The 23,391-nt window shown below is 38.1% G+C and overlaps 1 protein-coding gene across 2 annotated transcripts in view; it reads right to left on the minus strand.

Moving 5' to 3' along the window:
• The window catches only part of LOC131432661 (uncharacterized), a 711,303-nt gene that overhangs the window by 348,016 nt on the left and 339,896 nt on the right, over positions 1-23,391 (minus strand). For both annotated transcript variants that reach the window (XM_058599064.1, XM_058599065.1), the window contains one exon: positions 10,565-10,938. In XM_058599064.1, the coding sequence (XP_058455047.1) occupies positions 10,565-10,902 (338 nt within the window). In that variant the 5' untranslated portion in view covers positions 10,903-10,938. The remainder of the gene's footprint in view (positions 1-10,564; positions 10,939-23,391) is intronic.

A 23,391-nucleotide genomic window follows, 5' to 3' on the forward strand; every position in this document is an offset into this window, starting at 1 on the left:
AAACAGTAACCATTGACTAAAATAAACGATTCCATTGCACAGAGCTACACCAAACTTTTGATGAGTGCTACACCAGTGGTATCGGTGCAGAAAAAGTGTAGCCCAGGTGTAGTGCAATTGGCAAAAACGAACAGTTTCAGTGCAGCTTTCGCTACACCGGTGTAGTGCAATTTAAAAACGAAAACGACATAAGTGTTGTCCGGTGGATTTTGACGTTTCCCTCATGAGTGAGTTGAAAAATTATACCTCAGAAAAAAATGGGATTGAATCGTTTTCGTTTAATGATTTATTACGATTTTCGTCGTGGATAATCAAGACAAGAGTGCTTCAATCGACTTAGTTCGACTTTTGGCAGTGTAGCACTATCCTATGTGACTATAAAAAAAACGGAATAATTAATTTAATCGTGATCGTAGTTCGCTTGCCGATGAATTCAAAGAAGGTCGCCCAAAATCAGTTGTTTTGCCAGAAAAGTTGGATTCTATGAGAAATCTGATAATGGAAGATCGTCAGGTGCCATACCGTGCAATGGAGGCAGTCTTGGGCATTAGTGTGAAAAGCTTAAAGACTGTCCCAGAAAGTATGGACGCAACCAAAAACCGCTGCCATTTCGCAATGGTTCAGAATCTGTCAATTTTTATGGCTGCGTCCTGTGGTTTACACTCATCTCTAACCACTTTTGCAGTTGTTTATTCGTTTTCATTAGTTTGTTTCGAAATGTATGGACTTTCAGCAGAACAACGTCGAAAAATTTAGGATAAACCGAAAACGGATCCATAAAAAGGTCCTGCTTACCCTCAGTTGGATAAACGTATACTGAAGGCGTTCGAGCAAAAGAATGTGGTTTCAGTTCGGGATGTGGCCAAAAAAGTGGGCACTTCGAAGTCAAATGTTCTTCGTGCTAAGGAACGTTTGAATCTTCGAACCTATAAGAAGCAAAAACAACCAAAACGTAGTCCGAAACAAGGAGCATCGATCAGGCTGAGGGTTCGAAAGCTGTGCAATACGATTCTTGCTGGAAATTTGAACTGCATAATCATGGACGACGAAACCTACGTGAACCTCGATTACAAACCCTTGCCGGGACCACAATATTATACGGTGCGAGAAGGGCAAGTGTTAAACCAGTCCGAGACATCGATTGAAGTTGAAAAATTTGGTAAGAAAGCTATGGTCTGGCAAGCAATTTGTAGCTGCGGTAAGATTTCGAAACCCTTCATTACCACTCCTCAATGAACAGCGAAATATACATCAAGGAATGTTTACAAAAACGACTTCTACCCATGATTCGAAGCCACAAGGATCCTGTTGTCTTCTGGCCAGATCTTGCTTCTTGCCACCAAGGACGGAAAAAATCAATCATCACCCTGAATACACACGATCATCTTTCACTATGCATCATCGTTCCATTGCGTACTCAATAATACATAACAGAGTCACTAAAACTCGTTCTGTATCATACTGCGTGCGATGGCGGAGAATGAGAGAATTGAAAATCGCAAAATTTTGAAACACGAACCCAATTGCGAATGCATGAGTTAAAGAGTGCCAGCGAACATCATCGGAAGCGATTATGTTCGTTCGTAAAAATGAGCCAACTGTTCGTGTGCAATCGAAAATCCGAACGAATGACAAGTGTGACTGGATATATTCAGCAGGAGTTAGATCGAAACGATCTGTTGTAGGGTAGGGTGGAAAAAAAACTAGCTATGGCAAGATTGCATGATGAGTTCGGTCGGCTGAATATAAGTTTTTGCTTGAAGGGCAATGTGCATTATGATGATCGTTACATTGCCAGTTATGTTAACATGTTACAAGTTTGATGTGCTATTCTAGTCAGAGTTAATTAGGTCTTTTAAGACAAATAAGATGAGATTGTTAGTTGACGAATGAGGAAATCAATTAGTTCCAACTCTAACAAATTTGTCCGCCGATCATCGACTTCACTTCGGAATGATTTTCAAGTAAAGTAGAGCTTCATCATTGTAATTGAACAGTTCGAATGATTCCAGCAATCTCTTGAAACGGCCAGTGCGCTTATGCATTAGGTTTCAGATAATCCGCGTTATTGCAAGGCATGCTGATTCGGTCCACCTAGTGGTGTGATGGTGCATTTCATATAAGTTTGTTTTGGAAATCTGGACATAATCATAACTGTATCTTCATGTAAAACCTCTCAATAGGCATAATATTCCAAAGCAGTTTTTCCCTTTGTTGCTTGCTCAATCTTCTCAAGCAACAGTTTATGCATTTCTGTTAATCATATCAATCAATGCATATTCTGACTCATTTCAGGAAGATCAAACAAGTGACACTGGGAAAACCTTCCTTCGAAAAATCTTCATACCACCAGTGTTTGCATTATAATGTTAACGAATTTTTTTTTGATTTTCTGAGATTGATATTGGGTGCTGATCAGTGCTGCACAATTATCACCTAGTCCACCTCCGCTGAGTATGGGGAAAATTTCTTTCCTTTCAATATCACTACAGTAATATTATTTAAATACACACATGATTATGAATGATCATTCTCACTATTATTAGCCATGCAGCGATTTGCACTAGCAGATGATGATATTCAGATGTCGGAAGTCCAGTACACAATAGCAATATGCGCAATAGGATACAGCGAAAAAAACAATACATTCTGAATATTGATTATAGAGACAAAGGACTTTGTTTTAATTCTAGGGTTGATTAAATCTCATGGTCTAAGTTACTTTATTACACTTATTAAACGCTATTTAGCATGAATTTTGTGTATAGAAGTAACAAGAGTGCAAATATTTGTGCGCAGCACTTGAACCAGCCCTCTACTGAGAAGCCTGTTGGCTACGATAACACTTGCTACAGCACTCTTCCACCGGGCTGGTTTGAGCGCATGTTTGTGTTCGCTCTAGCCAAGTTCTCCGCTCCTGTTACTTCGGTGTATGAAATGCAAGCAATAGTGACATATTTTTTTAAACCTGCATAAAAAATGTACCTGCAATTTACTCTGCATGAAACATGCTTCGTGATTGAAGTTATATTATTGTCATTATAATTGTTTTTAATCACAGAGTGGCATATTAAGATCAGATTTAAATTGATTCTCAATACATCACCCACCATATTGAATATCAGCATTTTCAGTGAGAATCTCTGCATGACTGATAATAGTGAGAATGTTTTTGAATGATTATGATTTTATTATCACGTTCGAGTTTATGGATCATCACTTCTTGTCAAGTACTGATACTTTTTTGAGTTTCATTGAATTCTTGAATGATTACGACATTCTATTCAGTTTAGTTTTCGAAGTTTTCGATAAAAAGACACTGAAATAAATTAGTTTGAATAGGAAAAAGTTTGGTTGGAAAACTTTATTTCCTTAGTCATATTATAAAAAAATTATTGCCCCATTACCCAATCACCAGACTGGTGATACACGATCACCTTCTGTGATTTCTAAATTTCTGGTGATCACCGCTTGATCACCGTACGTGATTCCTCCTCTGATACCCCAGAGGACAAATTTAGTTTCACTTAAACAACACCATAATTGACATATTAGACGAAAATTGGGAACTACTCTACGTTCATCGAATTTTAATTTATTGGGTGCTGATGGGACTAACATACACCAAGCGATTATATTAATAATTTTAGACTATTAAAAAATCACGATTCAGGGTTTTAGATACAAGGAATAATATTGTTAGCAGAATGTTTCCGCTGATTTGTAAACAACAACAGTTGAAATGTTTATTATTTTGGATAGCGCATGCGTTATTATAAAGAATTATTTCTATTTTTTTTTTCGATATGTGTTATATTTATATTACCCCCCACTCAATATCTGTTAGTAGCTAGTTAGTTAGATGCTTGCGGAAATCGGTTCAACCATTTCTGAAGAACTCCGAGAATCCGTTTGAAAGTCGGATTTTGCAGCAATTCTTTTACCTCTCTATAAGGAAAAGCAAAATATCCAGTTTGGTCCAGTAGTTTTATTGTTATCGTGTGTTCCTTAACGGTTTCGAGAAAACGCGCAAAGGAAATATCTCCGAAAGAATTGTAAGACTGATTTTCCAATTTTGCATTCATGATTTCTTATAATTATTTATCGATTGAAGCAAACATTGTTCATTCATTTCTTTTGCTCCCTTGTAATATGCTGTTACGAAAGTTGTAATAAAATTGGCACCCGCCCACATGTTATCGTATTCGTAATGGAAACTACAATACCTTGAACAATATAATGCATTTTGGCTACTTGTATGACTTGTATAAACATTTGTGTCGAACTTGTAAGTGAATACAGCACTTTTCCAGCCCCAAAAAAACCTACACGAAGCTATAATATAAGGGTAGCTAGTACTACTAAAAATCAAAAACTCTTATGGGCTCGTTGAGAGCTGTATTCCAAAACATTCGATTTTGATGAGGAGATCCGTTTGTCATATGTTATCGATTCTGGATCGAAAAGTAAAGATATATGTGAAAATATAATGTGCATAGAAAATAGGTTTTCAGTTGAAAATGTTAGTTCCTTTCGGCAACTGTCAAGCCTCTATTGAAATATAGCAAATCGAGATACTACAATCACCTGAAAATACGGTATCATAAATTTTCTAGGTGAGCGGGCCACTAGAAACAACATCGTGAAAACTGCAAATAATGTCGCTTTAATTTAGAAAATAACAACTTTTTTCACATATTTGCAGCATGAATCAAAAATGCACTTAAACTTCCCGTCGGCTCGTGAAATGACCCCACGGATACGATTATTTTGCGCCTGCCTTCATTATACTCCAGAGCGTTAAAAGAATGGATCGTCTTGAATCACGATTCAAAATACTTGCAAATATTCGGATTGCCGAGCGAGTTAACACATCATTGGTTCGGATTAAAACCGAACATGTACTAAGCAGAATTCAAATGGCAGCGCTCCATAACGAATGAAATAGAGAATAAATGCGAGCGAATTAACTATTGCGCTTTGCCGATCGGCAGAGCCGGTGAAACATGTTAAGCCCAGGTGGGTAATTTTTCGTACCAGGGAGAACGACCCACTATTTTGAAGTATTATTTAGTAGATTTTTAAATACTATTTTGTTTCGATATAACTTTGCATGAGACGTGTAAATTCGAAGCTTGAAGCGTTTTCAATATTTTGTTGTAAAACAAAATTGCGCATTTAAGAGTTAAATACAATATCAAACTTCAAAATTTCTGCCAATATTTGTTTGGAATATTAAGTCAGCAGTCTTTAAGGTTCCGTGTAAATTTATTTGTGTTTGCAAATTTAAGAATTTTGGTTACCCTGATCGTTTAGTTGGTTGTGGTTGATAGTGAAAGATGTCTCGCATGAATCGAAAGCAATGCACAGTGGTTCAAAAGCGCAATTTAACGCTCTTAATTAATAACTCATAGGAACGTGTTTTTTTAGGTACAGTATCTTCAGCAAAGTTGTTCAGAATGATAAACGCCATCTTTTGGTAAGTTTTATTTATGTGATTAATCCCCCTGAAAGTGAGATAAAAATATTATTTTAGTTCAGAGAAAACATAGGGGCTAAGCTACTTCGACAAGGTTGTTCAGAAGATTATTTCAAACAAATTTCCTGAAGATACTATTCCCGTAACTTGAGTGTAATTCATGATATAATGTATTTTCTGAAAAGGGTGCCCTAAAACCAGTTTTTGTATGAAAACACATATATTATCAATTTATATGAGTTTTTCATGTTCTACAAAGTTTTTCATCATTTAAAACTACATATCTTTCTCAAACATACTATGCTGCTATCATTTCAGTTTAATGAAATAGAGCCATTTTTCATGGTTTTTATTACAAAATTTCAACTTGTCTATCATCAAAAGGCGCAGAAAGGTGCAGATGAGACTACTTACATATTAAACTACTTGACAAGAGCTTTCATACCGTGGTTGAATTACTCGTCTGCGATCGTCTGCAGGTGAGATATGTTCTTTTCAAATATCCTTGTCCTTGACATTTGCAATGATAAGGTTCATTGCATATCAGATCAGACTTCAGTATATATTCGTTACCATGGTAACTCTCACAATAAATGATTTTTATGGACATCGAAGTCTACAAATAGAAAAGTTTAGTAATCATACCAGACGTTTTCTGAAAGTGAGATAAGAAGCCACGGCTTTGAAAAAAGGCTATCATCATTTCGAATTACGTTATGTCATTTTTTGGTAAGTTTTTCTATAGAAAATTTCTGCGGACAAATGTCCTCCATTCATCAATTGAAGTGAAGATCGGTAAACGCGTGCTATATTGTACTGTTCACAATAATTAAGAAGTTTCTTTCATACAGATTTCGAGAGTATTATACACGCAAGCAATACATATCACTTTCGAATCGGGATCCCATGAACTGGTTATTAGTTTCATCAGATCCATTGGTTACAAATATTCGTGAATGGCCAAAACAGTCCAAGAAGAATCTGTCGGATGATGCTAAGAGTCTTTTAGCTGGTTAAGAACATTGTCAGCGATCATAAAATAAATACAAATAACTAAAAATGAGTCTTGATCATACTTTTCTCTACCAGAAAATGACATAACTTAATTCGATTTAATGATTGCTTTTTATTAAAACCGTGACAAAACAGTTACCAAACTATTCAATTTATAGACTTCGATGTGCAAAAAAAATCATATTTTGTGGCAAGTACCATAGTAATGAATATATACTGAAGTCTGATATGACATGAAGTGCACCTTATCATTGCAAATGTCAAGGACAAGGATATTTGAAAAGAACATATCTCGCCTGCAGACGATCGCAGACGAGTAATTCAACCACGGTATGAAAGCTCTTGACAAGTAGTTTAATATGTAACTAGTCTCATCTGCACCTTTCTGCGCCTTTTGATGATAGACAAGTTGAAATTTTGTAATAAAAACCATGAAAAATGGCTCTATTTCATTAAACTGAAATGATAGCAGCATAGTATGTTTGAGAAAGATATGTAGTTTTAAATGATGAAAAACTTTGTAGAACATGAAAAACTCATATAAATTGATAATATATGTGTTTTCATACAAAAACTGGTTTTAGGGCACCCTTTTCAGAAAATACATTATATCATGAATTACACTCAAGTTACGGGAATAGTATCTTCAGGAAATTTGTTTGAAATAATCTTCTGAACAACCTTGTCGAAGTAACTTAGCCCCTATGTTTTCTCTGAACTAAAATAATATTTTTATCTCACTTTTAGGGGGATTAATCACATAAATAAAACTTACCGAAAGATGGCGTCTATCATTCTGAACAACTTTGCTGAAGATACTGTACCTAAAAAACCACGTTCCTATGAGTTAATAATTAAGAGCGTGAAATTGCGCTTTTGAACCACTGTGCAATGTCTTGGTATTATATTCCTTCTGTGGAATTTGGTTTTTCAGTTTCAACAGACTTCGCAGCCGATTCTTAGCATACAGAATCATTTCATGGCTAGTACTACGATCCTACTGACACTATGAATCATTCCAGGTCGGGGCTCGAATATATGACAGCTGGTTTGTAAGACCAGCGCCGTATGCATTGAACCGCAAACCCGGGCGAATCGTACGGCGCACAAAACAAATCCAGCCGCTGATGTGCATAGCACATTGTTAAAAAAGTCCCGGAACCGACTGAGATGACGTTTGTAATGTCAAACTATCATCATCGTTCAGAAGACAAGTGTTGTCACGTCAATCGCACCACAAACACTAAACTTACCGACATATAAGTGACGTTACTTTTTAATTTGCGTTTGCGAAAATTTGGGCATAAAAAAATCTTTTCTAAACAGTTGCCTCGTTCGCTCTTAATCTATCAAAACCAACAACGCATCAACAATCCAGAGAACTGGTCAGCACTGTTTAGTCGCAATAAAAAGGATTTATTGCGTTGGTATGAAACAGAGGACGAAACATGGATCTATCTTTTTTCTCTAGAGTTGTTTCAACATTTAGACGGGGAAAACGCAACAGGTAGCTGCAACAAGTATGGCGTCAGTTTTTAGATGCTCGAGGTATAATTAACGACGACTTTCTTGAAAAGGAAGTACCAACAAAAGTTTTTAGTTATTAATGCGTTTGAAGTATGGAATCGTAAAAAAATGGCCTCATATGAAGCAGAAAAATATCATCTTTAACCAAGACAATGCACCGTGCCACAAGTCAATGAAAATAATGGCCAAATTGAACGTATTGGGCACCGTTCTGTTTCTTCACCCACCATATAACCTAGCCCCCAGCGACTACTTGTCATTTGATGATCTGAGAGAGTCATCGCCGCAACTGAAGCCTATTTTAAGGCCATGGACAAATCATTCTACAAGTATGATATAAAAAAATTTAGATAATAAATAAAGAAATTTTGCTCAAGAAATGTTGTTTTCCTAGTTAGTTCCTGGACTTTTTGGACGATGTAGAAGCAACCTTCTTTACGGCAGTATCGAACCGCACAGAGTGCAAGTCGATTCGACACTGAATTTTGATTTCTGTGAGTAATTTTCTCAAATGCGAACGCACTCATTGAAGAGCAGAAATCATATGGAAACCGTGAACTTATGTATACGAAATCGTCATATCAATTAGAGGAATGACAATGGTTTGAAAAACAGAGAAAATTAGACATTGTTCGTGGTTGAGTTGTAGATGCTCAAAACCTAACCACTGTCTATATGGGTTTACTCCTATATTTTGAAATTGTACCCCGGTATAGAAAACAAAGACGCAATTCTACGTCGAAATATTTTGAGTGATTTCATTTATGTGAAGATAAAGAATGGAAAGGTGAGACGTGACAAGGTTGATTTTAGCAAGCAGAAATCTTGTACTAACTTAACTTTCGCAAGAGGAATTGATCTTAAGCATCTCATCAATGCAAATCACTCGAGTCTCTGGTATGCCGGAAAGTACCACTTACTATCCGAACCGAGAAAGGAATAGTTATCAGAAGTTGTTACTTTCTACTTGCGGCTGCATTCTCGTACACAATTAATTCTTCACTATCTATAATAGTGAAAAAGTAAAAATAGCATGATGGGTTTCCATCAGGTAGCGCTACTGAATACCGCTTACAACCTAGGCTAAACAGCCAGCACGCTGTGACTCTGGGGGCATAAGCAATAGTTCGAACAAACCTTTCATTCTGATGTTCAACTAGCTGTATAGAGATTGAGAAGAATATCCATACAGTGACGAACTCAATGTGTATAAGAAAACTGTCGCAAACAGAAACTGACAACTTCTGGTAACTTTTCTTTTGCCGGTTCGTATAGTAAATGATAAAAGAGCTTTTTCGATACTTTCCGGCATACCAGAGACTCGAGTGATTTGCATGAATGAGATGCTTAAACTCGACCCCTTTGGTTGAAGGTAAAAGTTAAGTCAATAAAAGATTTCTGCTTGCTCAAATGACCATTGTCACGTCTCACTTTTTTGTTGTATATCTTCCCATCCTTGCTCTACCTTGAGTACTAGCATTTTATAATTCTGATTTTATTTACTATTCTCAGTTACAATAAAACTATATTTAATGTTATAAACGATACTAATATTACTATTATTTTTCGTTAGAAATTTCAGGTGGGTAACTACCTACCTTTGGAATTTTCGGGTGGGTAGTACTACCCACCGTACCCATCTCTTTCACCGGCCCTGCCGATCGGGTGTTAGGGTAATAGATGTATTTTGGCCACTTCATATAATTTGGCCCACCTAACAAACTTTATCGATTTTATCGGATTTAATTGATGTGAAGTAACTCATGTTACATAAATTTGAAGGTAAACACATTAAATTACCTATTGCGGAAGAGTTTTTCAAAGATATTACAACATTTGGTGGATATTTCTTCAAAGAGGGCCAAAATAAAATCAATCCTAAAGTGGGCCAAAATACCTCTGTTACCCTATTTGAGGCAATCGGGTGTTCGGCAGAAGCACACTTATGCACGAATAAAATCGAGTGACTCGCATCAGGTAGAAACGTGTCTATGAGTGCTAGCCGAGTGAAAATAGATACGATTATTCCCTTCCTTGCTTGCCACTACTAGAAATCAACGGTAGAAAGGTATACTACCAAATGTCACTTTCGTCCCAAAAGACATGAATCCACCAAATTGCCCACAACTTCGACCAATTGAGGAATTTTGGGCATTAATGAAGGCACATCTTAGGAAACATGTCTCGGCAGTCGAAACCATTCAACAGTTCGAAAAAGATTGGAAAAAAGTGTCAAAACTTGTCGCCAAGAAGTCTGTACGGAATTTAATGAGGAACGTTCGCAAGAAAGTGCACCAGCTAGTCTACAATGACTAAGTAGCAAATGTTGAGAATAATATTCTGTTGTTGTAGTCTAATATTATCAGAATATCGAACAAAATTTCAATATCTAACACTTGTAAATTAGTTACAGCGAAATCAAAGTGCGTCCATGCTTTCTGGGACAGTCTTTAGTGTTGCCATTTTTCCATCCAAAACAAACGATCAGTGGTTCAGTTTGTAATTGTGATAGGCATAAAAAATATTCCCCAATCCCAAACTTACTTGCAATAGTACAGCCGGCCGTCCTTGGCCGTGTGCACCGTCCAGCCCTCCTTGAGGACCTCCTGGGCCATTTCCAGATAACGATTGACATCCTGAATCGGCGGCGTCGATGACGCACTGGACGAGGATGTGAGCGACGACGGTTGCTGGCAGGATAGGAGATTCACCGGAAGCTGCGTCTGCAGCAACGGCGGTGTTGACTGTGACACTTGATTTGACGGCAGGATCGACGAGTTTTGAGGCTGCTGTTGTTGTTGTTGTTGTTGTTGTTGTTGTTGTTGTTGCTGATGCTGCTGTGTTTGATCAGCACTGAGCGTGGGCCCAGGCTGCAGAAGCATCGTTTCTCACTCAGTGGCAATAATGTTGGTGCGAATCTGAAAATGAGATGGGAAGTTTTCTATTAGTTTGTTTTTTTTCCTTACTGTATGAACAAATTTGTTTTAACGAGAATTCAAGCACGTTCGCTATTATTACATGTCAAATGACTGGCTTGCAACGTCGGAACGAAAAACAAAACGGGTAGCTTCGGTAGTATGAAGACACTGTTCGGAGACCACGAGCAAAAATGTTCCAGATCGGTCGCCTGATTCTATCCTTAAAGCTTATCCTTTGCTGTGTCAAAAGACACGAAAATATGCAAATTTTATGGTGCAGAGCGTCTTAGTTTGCATTCGGAAAACATCTTGTATCGTCTCCAGACAAACGAATGGCATTAACCGTTGGCCCGGAATGTCATGTTCTTCAAGAAGCAGTGGCGTAGCACAGTTGTGCCAAACTGCCAGTTAGGGTGACACTGTTTCTAAAGCTACGCTTGGGAGTCGACTTCCATCTTAGAGCCGCATAAACATGGCAGCATACAATCCATAAAAACCACTCGTTTTCCACTTCAGCCCCTCTCTACTACCCAACAACTGGAACATCGGAACAGTTGCAGCTTCATGCAACCGACGCTTGAATGGTTCAGGACATGATCTTCCCTAGTGTGTGGAAGTAGCGAAAAAGCTTCTGCTCCTGCAGGGTCCCGTTGTGACCACCGTTACTTGGCGCTTTAGGGATGTCGGGTAATCCGCAGTAGATATGCTGGCTCCAAGAAAGGAAAAAAGAAAAGAAAAAAAACTCTCGTTCCAATAAGTTGCATGAAAAATTCATCCACTCTTTTCGTCGGCCAACAGCGAAAACCGGAAACTCGGGTGTTAACACAAGCGAACGGAACTGTATTCCAAATCCGCTGCGGGTTTTCCTGGCATCCAGTGGCGAACAAGAAAATAGAAAACTCATTTTTCCTGTTTCGATCAAAAACGATTGCCGAAGGAAAGTGTTCCACCATCAATTGCATGTTTTCCCAGGACCTTACCTTCTTTTCCAAAGCTGCTGGTGGTGGCGGTGCCACAGTTACTAGTTTCGTGCTGCGACGAACGGGTGAAAGGTTGGCGATGGTCGTCGCTTTGGTTGTTTCGAACGCTTGCTGGTTAATGCAACAGGAGCACAATTTGTCATTGCGGTAGGTTCTGAATTCAATTTCCATGTTTTAATGCTCTCTCGCTACTGCCAGAAGCAGTGACACCAAAGTGGAATATCCACTTCAAGTAAGTAAGCAAGCAGCTCAGCATGCCGCGATCCTGCGATTTGATTTTATTCTTTTTTTTTTTGCAGTACACATACACACACACACACAACCAAACTCAGATCCATCGCCATAGGTACTGAACCGAAGCGTATCTGCATTGGAAGTGTGATTTTATTTTCCGCTGCAGAGCAGTGATTGAAAATAGTGATTCAATTTGGCTGGTTAAGCGAGACGAAATTTAATGAGACTGTAGCAGGATCAGAGTCACATCGTCAGTGAGATTTTGCTGCAGGGTGACTCGGTTTTGTAACTTCGGATAAAATCAGACCGGTATGGAAATGTACGTCAATGGGCTATGTGTGAAAAATATGAATTACTTGTTCGAGCAGATTTCTACAGCGAAAAATCGCAGTAGGCTTGTGCGTCGGAAGCAATTTTTTTTTTCGTTCTTATTAATGTTTTGGAAAAGAAAATTTGTTGCATACCTTTCAGTAAATTAAAGTTATTTTCTAACATTTGCCTATGTGATTCCCGTTGTTATAATTAGTGCAGTGTTGTATGGTGCTGCAGACTTTTTTTATTACACTTGAATGAAAAACTAGCGAACAAAGTATTCCGCACTGGTTTTTTATGAAATCTCGATGATCAATCATTCATCTCTGTCGTACCCCGAGTCACCTTTTTACTCTAGTTCAATTCCTGTTTGACAATTTTCAAAAATTTCCAATCGGTATTAAGGTGCAGTTAGGTGCACTCAAATAATTAATCACATCACCGGAAAGACCGAAATCAGCATTTTGGCGAAAAAAATAGTTAATTTTCTGATTTTAGTTAGTTATTTTTTGAAACAACTAAAAAAATCTTACTTTTGCTGATTTAGATTTTTTCATTCTCATTCCCTTAATAATGATAAAATATTTGTTGAAATGGCTATTTTTTTAGTTGATTTCACCAATTAAACGTGCTGTCATTTCTTAGCTAAGGCACACTTCATTTCCATTCAACTAATTTTTTAGTTGAATTTAAGAAATAGAACGCTGTTCTCAACCAACATAAATGGTTGCATTGGCTTCGGCAATTTGCAGCTATATGGCGTACTGTCACCGAAAAAACGTTAACACCGTAATAACTACTAGCCACTAGATGGCACAATACTACCGAAAAAAATTTCAGTCGCGGTTGTCTTTTTTATATTGGCAGGTATAGATACGATGTTGTATTGGAGAAAAAGACATAAACGAAACATAAACTTCTTTTTGAAAATTTTTCTTCTAAATCGCTGTTTTTTTATTCGACTTCGCGAAAACGACTCTTTCGCTGAAAACTTTGAGCACTCGGAAAACAAAAACCGAATACAAGCAATGATGGTGATAGATAAATAGAAACAAAATTAGTTGTCAATGAGAATTTCGTGTTGGATTGAAATGTTGCTGGTTTGTGTCCAGAATATTCGCCAACTAAACACATTCTCTAAAAATAAGAGTTTTTTTTAGCAAAGTAAATTCTCAATTTTAACTAATTTCATAGTTATTTTGAAAATTTTGTTGTTAAATTCAACGAATTCAAAAACAGTAATACGAATTAGGCGCAGAGCTGATTTCGGTCGTTCCGTGCAGTGATTATTTTCCACCGTACTAGCCACGTAGGTTTGAAAGGACTGGCATTTAGAAACTGTTAAATGTGTAAACTGATTACAGTTGTGATTAACATTGCTTTATTTCTATCAGTTCGGTAACTTATATATCCTATGCTCTCCTAGCCTAGCTAATTAGTTTTTACAATTGGGATTATTGAGAATCTGGGAGGAGGAGTTAGAACGCGCAGTATAAATCGGGTTTAACCAATGGGACTCGTTGTATCGTGTCGGCCATTGTATATTTTGTGAGTAAGAGAGGAAATAAGCTTCTAAATGAGAGTGAGCGGGTGTGATACGGAGAGGAGAGGGCGATAGCATGTTGGGTTATTCTCGTGAGTGTCGGTTTGAGTTAGTGTGTGCTCCAGAATTACTGTTATTCTAGGTCGTGCTGGCTGGTATTCAATTGTGGACATGAGGGACGTGAAGAAGAGGGAAGTGACATAGTCGGTTATGTTTTTTTTGGTGTATTCTGCCTTTTTTATGACATAACGATTTGAAACTTGATGCTTCCTTGTTTCTGCAGTCGAATTTTATGACCACGGTGTTTCTTTTTTTTTGATATTTTAGTTGCCTTCATGTAGTCTAAATGATGAAAAATATAATCATTTTTGCGATTTTTTAATCGTTCTACAAAATAAATTCAAATGTTTTGCATGATAGAAAGCATAATTCGAACAACATTTTGTAATTTTTTCGTGAATCAATATTGAGAAATGAGTCCGTAAAGAGGTATTTTTGAAGACGCTTCTTAAAAATCATGATTTGCGTTGTCCACTGTATCTCAGCGCAGACTAATCAGAAGTGAACAAATCAAAGCAGCATAGTTAAAGTAGAACTTTATCTATACCCCAACGTTTGATTTTTTTTTTGAATTTTTGGTGGTTGTTCAAAGTGAAAACTACGATTTTTCACGAAAACATGCGCCATTTTGTAGCTGTGAAACCTCCCCAAAGCAACAGACAACGAAAAGGAAAACGTTGTGGTCTGGTTTTTTATATGTAGAAAGTGTGTGCAAAATTTGAACAAAATTGGTGCAGTAGTTTTTGAATAATGATGGACGCGGACTTTCAAAACCTGCTTTCGAGAAAAACGCGTTTAAAGTTTTTTGTTCATAAAATCAATGGAAACAATTTATTACTCAAGGGAGCCCGTAGGGTCTAATATTTTCAACAAATCATATTTATTCTTTTATTATTTATTATAACGAAACATTTCAAGAATGTTTTGTCAAGTTTTTAAGTCAATCGAAGCAGAAGTATTGGGCCTGTGTGCCGAGCTCTTACTTTTCGCAGTATGAGATAAGCAAAGATAAAGGCCCATAACTTGCAGAATTTTGTTCCGATAGGCTTGAAAATTTCACAGAATATTCTTGAAATTTTTTACATAAGAAAATACAAAGAAAAAAATAAATGATTTTTCAAAAGACCCTACCCGGTTTTGAGCCCAGTTCACAACATTTTTCACGGTTTTTGTTTCGCCGGTTTAAGGACGGTGTACAATATTTAACACATTTTCTAACTCCTATAACTCCGGAATCGGAAGTCAGATCAGAATGAAATTTCACAATACACTAAGAGGTAATGAGGACCATCTATGGCGGAGTGCAGATGGAAGACGGAATGTGGAGACGGCGTATGAATCACGAATTGCAACAGCTGCTAGGAGAACCACCCTTCGTACGGACAGCTAAAATCGGACGTCTACGATGGGCTGGGCATGTCATAAGGATGAAACGTTTCAAGGGGTTTCCGAGAAACGTACAAACTTATTAATTTTATAAACAGCGAATAGATTCAATAGAAGATTTTATATATATATATATATATATATATATATATATATATATATATATATATATATATATATATATATATATATATATATATATATATATATATATATATATATATATATAACGGAAAATGTTGTACCAGTAAACTCAGTTATCCAGCTCAAGGTCAAGCTCATTCTTCGGCAAGTGTCGGTAAATAATATGGCAGCAATACGATGAAGAAAACATATGAAACAGTTCGCACAAAATGTTTAGTTACTTACATTTATTTTCGCTTTGACATATTAGGAATATACGGAATGTATACGCAACAAAATTCCGAAATTTTGTTCATATTGTAACTTGATGTTATTAAAACATGAATGAACATTGTCATAGTTACAACGCGTGTACTCATCAGACGCTTGTTGTTTCGAAGTAAATAATAATTGAACTTAAACTGGTAGTTAACCAAGTTCCACGAGGGTTCCTATTCAAACGATACATGTAAAATTGCAGGTCAGCTTATCTTGAGTTTATCTTTGATACTATATGATATTGCATTTAATAGTTCTGTGTATGTGAGTCTGTGGACCTTATTTATACTACTGAACCAAGGAGGCCGCTTCAAGATAAGTTTCAGAATTAAATTTTGAATCAGTTGAAGCGTTTTATTTCTGGTGGGACAACAACTCCTTCAAATTGATACTGCATAACGATTCGCATTGCATTGCATTGTTTTTGTTACACTTAGTCTGGATTTTGTCTACGTCGTTCTTAGAAGCAATATTAGACCTTCAACAAATCATCGAAATACAAGCGCATCAAATTAGATCCGAAAAATCTATCGCCGATAATTCTCAATCGGCCTGCTAGTTACCGGAAAATCCAAATAAACAGCTAACTTGTATTCAATACCAGTGAATACGGTAGCAACACACCGCATACATACGAAAGCGACTATCCAGCGAGCGAGTGGATGTGACTTTCAATCACTCACTAATCAAACACCTTCACCGGCCTACGAGGCATGCTCGCTCACAACCAGTGGTTAACTAAAGCAGAAATGTATTTGGGCATATATTTATACATTCACTTTTGTGCGATAGTTCATACTTCGCAAATCGGGCGAGAGGATGACATCATTCACGCTGCTACTGTGATTGGCTCGTGAAAGCATAGGTCAATTCAAACCACATTTTCAATGGTATGCAATTGAAATACCTAAACGACGTTACCTCATAAGTTTAAGTTAAATGTTTCCGAATCGGTTGGTAGTTTTTTTTATTTTATTTCGATTATAGAGGTTTTAACCTTAAGGTCATTCGCCTCTTCGGGCCAGAAAATTTTTCTGACCCTATGTGCGGGGTTGGGAATCGAACCCAGGCAGGCTGCTTGTAAGGCATCGACTTACCCATCACGCTGTACCCGTCCCCTAGGTTGATAGTTATATTATATAAATCCTTCATCAAATGACTGAGCTATGACTAAATTGACTTGCACCCCGTATAGCGAAGAGTAAGGGATTTTTAATGGCAAAATCGACTAAAAATGTGCCAAATACATGGGATATTTGATAGCATATACAGTCCAGTCATCACCTCACTGGACGAGCTACTTGTTTCATTCACAGTCAAACATCAACTAGGCAAAGAAATATTATGCAGCATATATTTATAGATCCCTCTTCATACTATGCAGAACGATGCGGTATTTTTATGCATAACGCAAAGCCTTCTATGCCGAACAAGAAAATGACGTCGATTTGGTCAGCTGATATCGGTGGATGAAAACATAGGTCAATTCTAACCATTTTTTCAATAGTATGCTATGAAAATACTGAAATGACGTTGCCATACATGTTAAAGTTAAAAGTTTTCGAATCGATTGGTTGTTAAATTATATCAATCCATCAACAAATGACTTTAAGTTATTAACATACAAAATTATGACAGAAAAAGGTTACGCTACTACTTTTGAAACTTTTAATTGACACCCGGGCCCGTATATCGAAGAGTAAGGCATTTTTAATGCCAAAAGTTAGCGTACACCATTTTGTATTACGTAGGAACGTAAACAACTGCTCACTGTTAAGTCTTTTTAACTAAATACACTTTCATTGATTTCAGTCACTTATTTCTATTTGTTAATCATTTTAGTTTATTTTTATTACTCACTTCTCATCCAATTTCGCTCAAAAAAGGTGAACATTTCATGAATATTAAAGTGTATATTGTCCTAAATTGAAAATATAATTCGGCCAACCAATCCCGCATAAAATTCGGCCAACCTACCCCGATGATTGTTTCGAGAATAACCACGTTTCACAAAAAAAAAACATAAGTAAGGTTACACTGAAAATAGTTATACCATTTTGTAGAGTTTGAAATATCCTTTTCTACGGTACCATGTTATTGGGAATAGGATGTAAGTATATTTGCGTTACACATATTACTTTACAAAAATAAAAATTTACTCTCCAGCACCAAAAATAGAACAAATTTGCTCCTGTCCAAACAACACAAAACCAATTTTAAATAAGTTCGATCTGTGGATGCATTGATGATCTCGATTTTTACATATTGTTTATTTCATTTTTCCAAGCACTAGACAATGCTGTATAACTTTATCTCGTCTGATAATGCCCAAAACGATTGTCAAAAGTCGCACTCCAGATGAATTGATAAATCAGCTAGCCTAGACTCAGACCGACCTAAGAGAGTTTCGATCGATATTAGTTTCGCGGTGAGGGGGGCTTGATTCAACAAAATAAACAACAAATGTTTTGCATAATACAAAGCATCATTTTGTAATTTTTTCGTGGAAAACTATTGAAAAATGAGCCGGTGAAAGAGTAGTTTTCAGGATTCATTGTCTATAACGACCGGCTGCTCGGCCATCCATGGTAGTTGACCATCAATGTTAACTTCCCTCTCTGAGCAGCCTAGATAGCCGTGTAGTGTCGGTAGCGGTTTCCCAACTGCTAAGAATAACGCTACGGTCCACCTGTACCGGTGGTATAAGTCCACCAAACAGGTAAGCCGTGTGGCATCCGGCGGGATTATTTTTTACCAAGAATTGATCCACTGGTTTCCTATTCCATGTCGTAAAAGGCCACAAAAATAGGAACTCCTAAGTCAAGGTGTATTTCCGTGCCGATGGCTGAATGGCTGCAGGAGGTTAAACATTGCAGTCGTGAACGGAATATCTTGGGTTTTTCCCTTACTGGATACACGCAATGCTTAGCAATCAACTTCTTTGATCATCGCTTCGGCAGGCCAGAGATTAGAAAGCTGAGTGTCTGTGGGTGTCCTCAAGGTGGTGTACTATCCCCACTTTTATGGAACCTAGTCGCTGATGGTTTGTTAAGGAAACTAAATAACCTTGGATTTCCGACTTATGGTTTTGCCGACGATTATCATATATTGATGACCGGTATAAGCATTAACACTCTCTTTGATTTAATGCAGCAAGCCCTGCGATCTGTTGAACAATGGTGTTGTCAGGTTTGGATTATCTGTAAATCCGGGCAAAACATCAATGGTGCTTTTCACTCATCGTAGGATAATTACAGGAGCTCGTCCGTTGCAGTTCTTTGGTTCAGGGGTCACTGTGGTCGATCAAGTTAAATACGTCGGGGTTATTCTTGACTCAAAACTGAATTGGTCTGCTCACATTGATTTCAGGATTAAAAGAGCTTGCATGGGGGGACGAGTATAGCGTGATGGGTAAGTCGATGCCTTTCACGCCTTCCGCCTGGGTTCTATTCCCAACCCCGCACATAGGGTCAGAAAGTTTTTCTGGCCCGAAGAGGCGAATGACATTAATGTTAAAACCTCTATAATTGAAACAAAAAAAAAAAAAAGCTTGCATGGCTTTCGGCCAATGCAGACGAGCTTTTGGAAAATCATGGGGACTCAAACCCAGATATATTCATTGGATCTACACAACTATCGTTAGACCTATTTTAGCATATGGATGTCTTGTATGGTGGCAGAAAGGAGAAGTCGCGACAGTTCAGTCAAAGCTAAATCATCTCCAAAGGATGGTCCTAATGGCGATGACAGGAGCATTCACGACAACTCCTACTGCTGCTCTAGAGGCGCTACTGTGCATTAAACCACTACATGTGTTCCTAAAACAAGAAGCATTATCTTGTGCATACCGTCTTAGGGTTACAGGGCTTTGGAACAGTAACCCATTAGAATATGCTACCAGTCACACTCGCTTGTGGTCTCAAATGGTTCCGTGGGATGAGTATTTACTCGCTCCTAGTGACCTAACTCTCACATGCAGTTTTCCTTTTAAAACATTCAATGTGAGCTATCCTCTTCGTTAGGAATGATTGTCTGGTTGTCTGGAACGACAACTTGATGAACACATAGTTTGTTTTACGGACGGTTCTCTGTTGAATGGTCGTGCTGGTGCTGGTATCTACTGTCGTGAAATAGGCTGGAGCAGTCTCATTCACTTGGTAGATACTGTACTGTGTTCCAAGCAGAAATCTACGCAATTCTGTGTGGAGTACAATCGGCACTTCAGCAGAGGATCTGTGGTAAACGTATTTATTTTTGTTCCGACAGTCAGGCAGCCTTAAAAGCACTCAGTTCGAATGACTCACGGTCGAATCTAGTGATCGCATGTCGAACTCAAATTGAAGACCTCAGCATTTCAAATGCTGTTTACTTCATATGGGTACCCGGCCATTCTGGTATTACTGGAAATGAATGGGCTGATGAGTTGGCTAGAGCTGGTGCAACGAATGATTTCGTTGGTCCTGAACCAGCTTTACCACTTTCAACTAGTTGGATAAAGCACAAGATACGTTCTTGGGCTGCATCCAAACATGCCAGCTACTGGCGCAGCTTGCAAACTTGCGCTCATTTCTCCAAGCAACATTGCAGTATTCTGGTCAGAGCTCTGACTGGACATTGCAAACTCAATTATCACATGGCTACTATTCAACGTGCTGAGTATTATTCGTGTGATTTGTGTGAATGCGATTATGGTACTTCATATCATCTGACGCAGCTACGTATCCGGGTTTTTGGTTCTCCATACATGGTTGAGTCTGTGTATGCGGAGCTAAAATTGAAGGATATTCTCTCGTTTCTCACCCAATGTGGTAAGGAGCTATAGTCAGAAGGGTTCATCGTTCTTCCTGGAGTGAATGAATCCCTTCTGTATTCACCTTAAATAGGGTTTGGCAGATTGTTTGGCATCCTCTGGGGGGTACCGCATTTACTTCTGCTCGTACATACTGCGAGTCGTTCTGCATTCTTCCGGGAGTGCAGAATGGTGTCGCTTTTGTAAGATCTCTAAATCCTCTCGGGGGTTGGAGGTTTTATTAACAGCAGACTGTTCGGGACCTCGTAGAGGTTCAGAATTTCCTTCTGCTTCCACTAAATGTGATCCTCAGCAGATTGTTCAGCATCCCTTAGGGGTGCAGAATTTACTTCTGCTTTTATGTGTTTTTGTGTCGTCAATTTTTCCCATCCTCCTAGTCCAACCCCTACCATTTCCTTTCAATCCTTCCCTCTTATATATCGGGAAAATGATGCTAAAAACATATTGATGGCAAGGCACAAATCTCCAAATATCAAGGGGAACGTGCCATTTGAGCCAATTTGTTCTGATTCCTGATGAATGCCCAAAACGATTGTCAAAAGTCGCACTCCAGGTGAATTGATAAATCAGCTAGCCTAGACTCAGACCGACCTAAGAGAGTTTCGATCGATATTAGTTTCGCGGTGAGGGGGGCTTGATTCAACAAAATAAACAACAAATGTTTTGCATAATACAAAGCATCATTTTGTAATTTTTTCGTGGAAAACTATTGAAAAATGAGCCGGTGAAAGAGTAGTTTTCAGGATTCATTGTCTATAAAATCGATGTAAACAATTTATTTTCCTTTGGGGCGCTTAGGGTCTAACACTTTCGTTAAATCAAGTTTTCTTACAGTATGAGATAAGCAAAGATAAAGGCCCATAACTTTCAGAGTTTTGTTCCGATAGGCTTGAAAATTCCACAAAAAATTCTTGAATTGTTTTACTCTAAGAAAATACAAAGAAAGAATAAATGATTTTTCAATAGTGTTAGACCCTACCCGCCCCTTAATAGTGCTGTCCCTAGAATAGCAAATATCAATTTAGGGAGAATCTGATTTCGTTGATTTCACCGCTTATGACATATTTTGTCTTGATTAGTGTATTTTTATTTTTCAACATTGTATGAGCAATTCAATTGACGTGGCAATGCAGAATAAGAACCGGCACAAATTCCCTCAAGTTTCGGATCTCTATCATTGATAGAAGGATTGCACCCGAAATATACCTGCAATTTTCACGGTACCATATTTTCACAAAATACAACCGGGAGCTGGTGGATGAACGAAAGTTGGCCACCTGTTCCGACGGGTATATAAGTTCTAGGTCTTCCCCCATCGAGCAGAAGGCAGCAAAACCAGCCCTCTTCTTCCTTGGCCTATGGTAAAAATAAATTGAGCCAATTAAACGACGATTAACTCAAATGATTCGAGCAACAGGTTCCCAGTGCCGCTTGGTGAAAAGAGGAAAACTTCCCTCCGGGCATAGACATAGGGAGAGACAGGTATGTGTGCACAAATACACCTATTTCCCATTCCTGCATATAGATGTGTGTGTGGGAACCAGTACGGGGGTGGTTTTAAATTTGACATTGGGTCAGGATGGATTAGTTTCTAACCGATTACCTACGGGGTTAAATGGGGGATCGTTTTGTTTTAATTGGTCAATTCCGGAAAAGTGTGATGGGATCGTGCGATAAAAGGTGCCCACGGTCGAGACGAAAGGGGAGGGGGGTTTTCAATTTTCCGATGGTTTGTGGTTTGGGAAATTGGGTTAATTAGGTGAAATGTTTTCTTCTTAGTTTTTTTCAAAAATAAAACGAAATAAATAGGTTGAAATAGATAGAAGAACGAAGTTTATTTTTAGCGTTGATTTCTAAGCATTCAAAACGATGAGGGTGCTACAGGTGCTGGCTGCATTACTCGAAGTGTCAAAGGCAAACACAACAACGGCCGACGCCGGCAGTTGCACTAATGTTTTTTTCTTATCAACTGTCTAAGAGTTCCCAGGCAGGTGGCGATGCGAGACAAATGAGCAGGAATATTTTAGTCTTTTGCCCCCGTGTCCCAGCTGTCGAGTCTATGCTTTTGATTGAAATCTACTGCATATATTAGCATCTAATAAACGAACACTTCCCAGGATATGCCGGGGGTTTCGACGCTTAGAACATTTCGAAGCTAATTTGCATGTGCTTGTGAAGTCGCAGCGAGTGTTTTTCGCTTTAACCTACGGTGCCAGCACACTTAAAACTCCTACTCCTGCCGAGTGTCGGTGTGTTCGGTGTCAGATTGTTTAAACTTTCCTTGGCTAATGTCACGGACTAAACTTTTCGGGACAAATTTCACAGTGGGTGTTTTTAAAAGTACATCTGTCGTGGGATTATGTGACGTTGATTATGGGATAACAAAGTTTGAAATACTGCAACGGAAAGTGCTGGAATTGCTCTAAGGCAGTGATTCCCAAAGTGGTTCCTACAGCCCACTAGTGGGCACTAGTTAACTCTAAATTGTCAACAGGTGGGCAATGAGTCGCAAATAGCGAGCTTCGCCACCTATCGAAATCTATCGGAGGAAGGCTCAGAACAAATGAATTCATGACAAGTTTATATATGTTACATAAGGGAAACTTTTATGAATCAAAGCTACCAAATCAATCAAAAGTTATTTTTGAATAAATCATTGCTTAGACCAATCCACGATTAAGGCAATGTATTAGATATAAATACGATTGTTATTCACGTGAATCACG

Source organism: Malaya genurostris, chromosome 2, assembly GCF_030247185.1.
Source record: "Malaya genurostris strain Urasoe2022 chromosome 2, Malgen_1.1, whole genome shotgun sequence".
Classification (NCBI taxonomy): Eukaryota; Metazoa; Arthropoda; class Insecta; order Diptera; family Culicidae; genus Malaya; species Malaya genurostris.